This window comes from Aulonocara sp. 'chitande type north' Nkhata Bay, linkage group LG2, assembly GCF_057382095.1.
Source record: "Aulonocara sp. 'chitande type north' Nkhata Bay isolate Kocher_YH1m ecotype deep benthic linkage group LG2, A_spYH_male_GT1.1, whole genome shotgun sequence".
Taxonomy (NCBI): Eukaryota; Metazoa; Chordata; class Actinopteri; order Cichliformes; family Cichlidae; genus Aulonocara; species Aulonocara sp. 'chitande type north' Nkhata Bay.
This window is the reverse complement of record NC_141345.1, coordinates 27472032-27480270: the sequence shown is the minus strand read 5'-3', so window position 1 is coordinate 27480270 and position 8239 is coordinate 27472032. Positions and strand designations below refer to the sequence as shown.

Sequence of the window (8239 nt, the reverse complement as noted above, 5' to 3'; positions counted from 1 at the left end):
GGCACATTTACTTTAAAATGATATTTGTAGATAACCTTCATTATTGATTTTTGAACCAAGAAGACACCTTCAGAGGCTCAATTTACCGTAAAGAGCAAGGAAATTCAACTTCGATTGTGTTGGTTCAAATCATTTGTCAGGGGTAGACATTTGTTCAAACACAAGTAAGAGAAATGAGACAACTGCAGACCGACTCAGAGAGTAATTAGAAAACGTGCGCACGGGTGAATGTCTCTGAGAAGACACACACACCGAGGGCAGGCTTGCTTCCTTTATTTATAGGGCAAAGCAGGTTACATAGTACTTCCTTTTTTAACAGAAGTTGAAGAGAGGTTAAACATTAAATCAGCTTATCTGATCTTTCACACACTGGGATAAGAATACAGAAGTATATCATGCTTTATCTGACATCACAGACACTGAAGTAAAGAATGCATCATTATATCATGCTTGTCAAACATCTCAGACACTGAGGTAAGGAATGCATCATGTTTTCCTTTAACAATAGACTTGGTTAGGTGATTCTTCAACAATAGGCTTGGTTATGTGAAAATATATGAACACACAAAATATAAGGCATACTTGGTTATATTGTATTATAGAGATTTGGTTATAATGTATAATGTAGAAAATCTCTAACATCATTGATTTTTTTTTTTAGGTCCTTTGTCTTAGATAATGAGAAAGAGAACTCAAAAGAGAAATGCCAGACTTTGGAGAATGCAGCAAGTATCTATTGACACCACCTGAGACCCAATGTCAGCACCCAGTTTGGCCATGAGAAGGCTCCATTTCCCTTGTCGCAGCTTAAATTAAGATTTTTACTGCTCCCTTTCAGTTCCACCATCTGCCAAATTTGAACCTCCCAAGGCCAGATACTCACAAAAACACACGCACACATACAAATTGTTGAACCACAAAATACTTGCTCCCACTATTCCATAATGACTTAGAGATGGGGATCAAGATGGAAATGTATTAAATGCACTGAAGCATTGAATACATTTCACACAAAGTAACAACCACAAGGTTGTAAATAAATGTATATGTCAGCTAGTTCCATATAGCCTGCATTCTGGCATTACACTCTATGCAGGGAGTTTGGCTTGTTGGGAGCCATGAATATGATTGCTTTTAAATGATAAATAGCCATGAGTACACACAGTATATAAAACTGAAAATTCAGAATGTCTTGGTTAACAATAAGCGTATATTCACAGTGTGCAATAACAGAAGAAACAGACTAGGAGAAGAAATTATTCTTAGAGCATTTATTTGAATTAATTTGCATTGTTTTGCCTGTTTGTGTCCATGCGTGTGGTTTAGACAGCTGCATGCAACTACACAGCATCTGATATCTTTAATAAAGGCTAGTTGGAAGAATATCTCATTAAATGCTCTGTCACAAGTCATTAATCAAACTTCATCAAGCAGACTTTATAAAAGTTTTAAACATTTCAGTGCCTATCCAGCTGCTCTGTACCAATAAAATATGCATAGAGTATGCATTGACTCCATTATCTGCCAGCTATTAACAAACTCAACTGTGAAAGATCTCGCTGGTTGGAGGAGAGCAAGTGAGATAAAGAAAAAGATGTGTCCTTGCTGTGCTGCTTCCATTGATGGAATGGTGGGTGATTGACTCAGTGACCAATAAAACTATCACGAGGTCAATGGAGGGTGTAAGCAGTTGGCTTTTGTGCACTTCCTCCTCTGACACATTAACAGTGTCAATTTTGCCCAGTGAATTCACAAAGACAGGAAGCCTCTGGCAGTCTGGCCTTGTTTACCTGTGACAGACAGCACGATTGTACCACTTTTAGCCCCAATCAATCACATAGACGGCTCGAACAGTGAGGTCTGATTAGGGCTGATGACTTTTATAGGCAATTTCTTCCCTCTTTAACCCATAGATCCAATTTCCTACCACATAGAACAGAATGTTGAAACCAAAAATAAAGGACCTCCAAAAATGACTTTGAACTTTGTGCTTCTTACATTATCTTAAAGTAATTTATTGTGTCTTTCATGTTTTAATCACTTTTCACTCCACTCAACCCAAAGCACCTTCAGCAAATCTGAGAAGTCTAGATTCTAACCAAATGTGACCAAGTCTTATACCCTCAGAGTGGACATAAAAAGTTAACTAAGACAAAAAAAAAAACCCAAACAGCTGAGAGTGAGCGTGTTTGACAGTGAGGGAATGAGCAGATGACAGGGTGTGAAAAAAGAGGTGACTATTCAGTACACAGGGATGGGAAAAGACACTGAAACCCACTGAATGATTGATGTTTGTCATCGTTTACTCTTCTGTGTGATTTTGATTTTGACTGTCTTATAACAAATACATTTACATGCAGCTAATTTGCATTAGCAAACATGTATAGGTTATGTTTGTAATCAACATGACAAGTTTATATTGAATATATCTTCAAACTGCCTTCCAATGCAAAATGTTCAGACAAACTGTCTCTGCAAAGCAAATTGATGACATATTTAATTTGTATCATCTTCTGGCAGATTAGCATTTAGCTGGTTATGCTCAGGCATCAAAAAGCACTGCAAATGTTGGGGAAACAGCATTCTTTTGCATAAATATTGAGATGTCCAGTGCCAACTTGGAAAATTAATTGAGAAATCTCTAACCTTAAAGTTCCTTTACAGGCTTAGAAACATTTGCAACTGTAGGATGTAAATCATGCTCTCTAGTAGAGATGTCGGTACTTTCAAAAATAAGAAGAATTGCTGCTCTTTTGCTGTCAAACGTTCTTAATAGCTAGCTCGTTCAGTAAATGCAAGTATTTCTTTACTCAAAGATGCAGTATAGAGATGTCTACAAAGATAAAGACACTGTTGATCCGCAGTCAGTGAAACCAGTGGCTGTGTTATGAATTTGACATAAATCGGTGTATTTTATTGATTGTCATGATTTTTTTTTATTTATGAATATTTTAATACAGTACTGATAACTGACCTCTTGCTCTGGCCAAAGCCTTTTTCCGGGTGCCAAAAATGCCTCTATGCATTAAAATGCATAAAAGATGATGGATGGGTGAATGTATATTGTTCACCTGAATATATGTATGTGATGTTCTACCATTGTGTATGAACATATATGTTAAATGTGGACATGTGTTTTTGCTGACTCAGGATCAAATCTTGTGAATGTGCATGTCTAAACAGTATGGATTACCTTTCTATATTTTAGTTTGTGTGCTCTTCTAATTTATATTTATTTAATCTATGGTTTTGCTATTTGTAAGTATACCCAAAGTAAAACATGCCAATAAATGAGAGCTTATGATTTTAAAATGTACAGACAGAAAACGGAGATCCTTAAAAATGTATTCAAACATTCTGAGTGGCAGAAATTAATGTGGTCTGCTACCTTCTAATTATCCGAAGAGGGAGGAAATATTGACCTGATGGGGCAGCAGGGTTGCAATTTACCTTCTTCAGCCAATGCTAGAAGCAGCTCAAGGTTTCGGAAACTATCAACTCTTTCCAGTGGACTTTCTCTCCAGATGTCACGGGTTTGTAGAGGTGAACAGCTGTCAGATGTGGAGCCCAGACTGAGAACATTTATTCTATAACTCAAACACAGTAAGAGATGCCTGGCATCATCAAACTGGCACATCTGTCATCCCCTGTCACAAGAGAATGGAGACTTCCAGACAGCTTGTCCAACAAACTGGACTGACTTGGCTGCTAGAAGTAGTATTTGTTAAAAATGGAGCTTGTTAAAATTGGGCTGTTGTAACATTGCATCTTAGCTAAGGCGTGTTTGGATAGGTTTATTTCCAGTTTGGTCGCTTGCACAATGTAATGGGAAACATTTTTTCTGTCAGATTTTATGAAGGAAGGAGTTGTAATTTTGCAACTGTGCAAAATGAAAGGAGAGTGTTTGGGCTGCTGGGAGGAACTGGATTGGTGTTTAATATGATCATACTTGGCCTTTGTTCTGTTGCAAGATGTAATTCGATCAAACTTCTGTATTGCTGTCTGTCTGCCTTTCATCTTTGTCTTTGTCTGTTTATCTTGAACATGTGAGGAGATAATCTTAAATCTACACACTGGAGTTTACATAAGCATTTAATATACTGTTAAACTCACTATTAGCGAGTTGTGTCCTTTACTTTGAAATCGTAGTTTCACTCTGAATCAAATGGAACACCAAATCGCTCTTACACAGTTATGTGGCTTTTCTAAACACTCCCAATCAGTGATTTCACAGCAAGAGTTCTGCCTCTGACAGACAATAGAAACACCTGCAGTGACACAGTGATTGGGCTGAGGCCAGGCAATTTCAAACCCATGCAGAGGCATTACATCATGCCTCTTTTTTTAAAACCAAAAAGATAATCTACTGTTTACATACGTTAAAATAGTGTTGCATATTTATGTGTTTGTGAAAAGCTGCAGCAGGTTATTTGAATAATCAGCTTTTGTACTTGTTACTTACATTTTTATGCTTGCTCATTTCTTTCTTGAGCATTTTTATATTACAGTAGTGCTTTTTACAATGTGCGTTTACAATGTGTGTTTTGGTAAATGTCAAAACAAATGGAAAAAGTTGTTTTCACTTGTAGCTTAATTTATCTTAAAATGATATGCACACATATTTCAGTGTCATCCTTGTCTAATTAAGCTTTTATTTAACTGCTGAATCAAAAAGTATAGATTAAACTGGAGCTTTATCACTGATAATGCATTATCTATAAAATGTTCTTCAAGGTCATTGTGTTGATCATACAGACTACTTGGTAAAAAAAAAATGTTTTGGTATTTCCAAGAGAGAGGCTTGTGCTGTAGCAGTTCTACACTTTCATTAAAATCTGAATTTCTATGTGTGTAATTACTCTCGCATGGCTGCTTCACTGGCTTTTTTCATTTTAATCCCTTTACTCTAATGTGAAAAAGATGTGGAATCTGACATTAAAATATTTATGAGTCACTTAGTTTCTTAATTTTGTAGAAAAGGAAGTTATGGGTATGTAACTTTTAATTTACCCTATATGACTGTCATTAGGTTGATCGATCTCAACCTCTAAAAGAAGCCAGTTAAACCATAGCATGTGCGAAAGTTATTGGTTATCAAAGGATAAACACATAAATCTCCAGCGTGTGTCTGCTTATCTTCTTGTAACTCACGCTTAAGGAATTCAATCATTAGGCAAATATTTTTATTATTTATAAGTATATATTTAAACTGGCATTGGTAAGTTACTGTTATTTGTATTCTTTAATTTAACAAAACTCAATAACACTTTTATGCAGGATAATTCACAGACTGTAGGTTAACTGTTGTCCACCCAACACCAGAAAAGAGGGCTTGTTGTGTGTGGATGTGTTTGTTGCATGAATACAAGAATGATCTAAGATCAAAGTGCTGGGTTAGAACTGGTTAGTGTCTGTGTGGGTTTGCAGGAAGTCTCCATCATGACTAATGTGTCTCTGCCACTAATTAAAAGACCGAACATGCACGCACAAATGGACACACAGTAACAGACTGTATATCCCTTATATCTGCCAAACCCTTGAGAAAGTAACGGCTTTTTATATGAAAGTAAAGCTCCCACTGATATTACTTGTAAGCTAAGACTCGCTTGTTTGTTCTCTAAAGCAATAACAAGATGAGATTATGCCAGTGCCAGTAATTGGTCAATAGCAGGTGGGCATTCTCATTAACCCCTTCACATCCTAAACAAGCTCCCCCCCCCCCCCCCCCCCTCTTTCGCCCGTCTACTCCTAAAATGAGATTTTTTTTTAATTTTTATTTTAATAAACAAATTTAAAAAGCAAAGTTACAGCTTATTTGTACTTGCTAATTAGCAAATGCAACCCTGAGGTGTAATCGTCTGTTTTGGCCGGTGTTATGTGTAAGTTAAGCTACTTTATGGTGTTGCCTCTTCTTCTTTTCCTTCCATTTTGTAAAGGGTTGGCTTTTCCCTGCGCGCGCACTCGCTGCCTTCTAATTAGCGCGCGCACTCAGAGGCAAAGGTGGAGGCTTGGCTCGTCGCCACGGCGCTGCTCAGAAGAAACTTGTGCGGTGGCAACTTTGACAAATACTGTTAAATGTCTGTCACATAGCTTAAATATTTTAAAGTATATGGTGGACGGGAACTCTCCCAATGTGTGACGAGGGCGAGGAAAGCGACAGCGGCGAGAGGGGGCACCTTTCCGAGTCTCCCTCCTCGCCTCTCTCTCTCAGACTTCCCCGAGGATCTCCCTCCTCTCCGCGGCCCCTAGACCTGTTCTCCTCCGCCTCTCCGCTGCTTGGGGACACCGACCCACCTTACCTCGCCTCTCCGGAGTGTCTTCACCCGTCTCCAGAGTACCAGGAAACCGGGGGTTCCACACACTTTACGCCGCCAAAGTTCCCCCAGCGCACCGGGGACACCGGCTCGCCGTTTCTCTCGCGGCCGGGTATACACATAGATGCGGTCTACGACCAGTACGATGACCCGTTTCCCAAGTGGAGGGGACGTGGAGCGGCCAACGCTGAGCGCTTTCAGCACCGCGGACAGAGACTGCACCGGGCTCCGGAGCTCTCGGACTATGGGAACCACTACACTGTTGAGCACATAGACACCGAGTTCAACTCCGAAACCCGGCAAACGTGAGTCCTCCCCCTCACCTTATATAATTAAGCCAGAAAATTAATTCGCGTGCCCTGTGATCACTGGCCTTGTGCAGAGTCCGTGGACTTATTTCTAAACTATAACCACAAACCTTAATCCACCTGGAATGTCAACAAGTAGAGGTCAGTTTTGAAAAGCGTGGAGGCAGGCAGGATTGACACTAAACCAGGTGCACCTAGCTTGTGAGGCACAGACCGACACTGCATAGACAGCACATTAGCAGACTTTTCAAATAAATGCTTTGAGTAATGTTATTGGTGACATATCTGAACTTACTGTGCTTTTAACATCACATGCTAAGATGTGCTGTTATCTGAAATATTAGTTCACTGTAAGTCAGTAAGTGGAATTTCTAAAGCTGCCACTTTCTCTTCCATCTCAACCTCCATTAAGCTGTGAAGTCTTGTATGTGCAAAATGCATATGTGAGGAAGTGAAGCCCTTACTACCTCCTTGTGTTCAGAGATCGTTAAATAGGAAACAGGGGCAGATTAAGGCATGTGACACAGAGCTGGAGCAGGTTGCAGAGATGGATTTCCGCTATACAGTGTACAGAATTATGTTTAGCTGTTTCCTGTATAACTACATATGTATTGAATTGTTTCAAACAAAGGAACACAGTTTTGGTGTATGCAGCCCACTGCATCAATTTAGAAAATGTCCAGAGGAAAAAAGTGGGACATAAATGACAATACTTAATGGATATTAATGTTACACTGTCAGCTTAGCTATGACTATCAGATATTGAGAATAACAGGCCTCAGAGTTTGGACTTTGATCTTCCCTGGTCTGGCTTTTTGATACCAGTGTTCAGCTTAACAGGCCTAACATGGAAGAAGCTCTCTCTGATGGCTGACTAGGTGAAATGTTGGACACATGTGTGCTCAGGTTTTGTGTGTCATTACCATTAAATTATATTGAGTAACTCGACTTTGATCTTAAAAAAAATGGCAATTTACTGTTTGAACTCTGTGTGTGGTTGACAAAAGCAGAGACAGAGAGCCAAGAGTGTAACTTTTCTCAGATGTGCATGTGTGTTTGTGTGTTTGTGTGTATGTGTGTGTTTGCCCACTGATAAAACACTAACTCATTAGTCATTTCTATAAAATTTGATTTCAAACCTGATTAATCTTTTCTTTCCTTCCTTCTTGCTAGTTCACCGGTAAATGACCTAACCTAATTGATTGCCTGCACAGATTATAAATGACTTAGTGCCTCAACCCTGGAAAGTTCAAGTGTGAAAAGAGGACACGTAAAAAACTGTTCATGCAGTTTACCTGGCTGAAAAGCTCATAGTGACAGTTATCTTATTGTATTTTCATTCTGTGTTAAGGCTTCATTGTACATTTCCAACACATTTTTTTGCTGCTTTGTGAGTAAAAAGCGTAAAAATGCCTTACGTTTGACTGTGAGTGGTTTAGCATATTTGCTCAAGAAAGTAGCATTTACATTTGTTTTGTAGAGATATAGTCCAACCATGTATTTTATTTTTATTTTTATTTTTTTAATTTATGTTGTAGCTATTCATTGAGCTTTCCAATAATGCTTGTATAATATACATTTTTTAGCCACATATGATGTTTTTCTTTAAAAAAAACC

The 8239-nt window shown here is 38.6% G+C and overlaps 1 protein-coding gene across 1 annotated transcript in view; it reads left to right on the top strand.

The window, feature by feature from the left end:
* The first annotated feature begins 6015 nt into the window (after positions 1–6015).
* The window catches only part of trpc7b (transient receptor potential cation channel, subfamily C, member 7b), a 69436-nt gene continuing 67212 nt past the window's right edge, over positions 6016–8239 (top strand). The window contains exon 1 of the mRNA XM_086314761.1: positions 6016–6619. Coding sequence (XP_086170887.1) covers positions 6132–6619 — 488 coding nt within the window. The 5' untranslated portion in view covers positions 6016–6131. The remainder of the gene's footprint in view (positions 6620–8239) is intronic.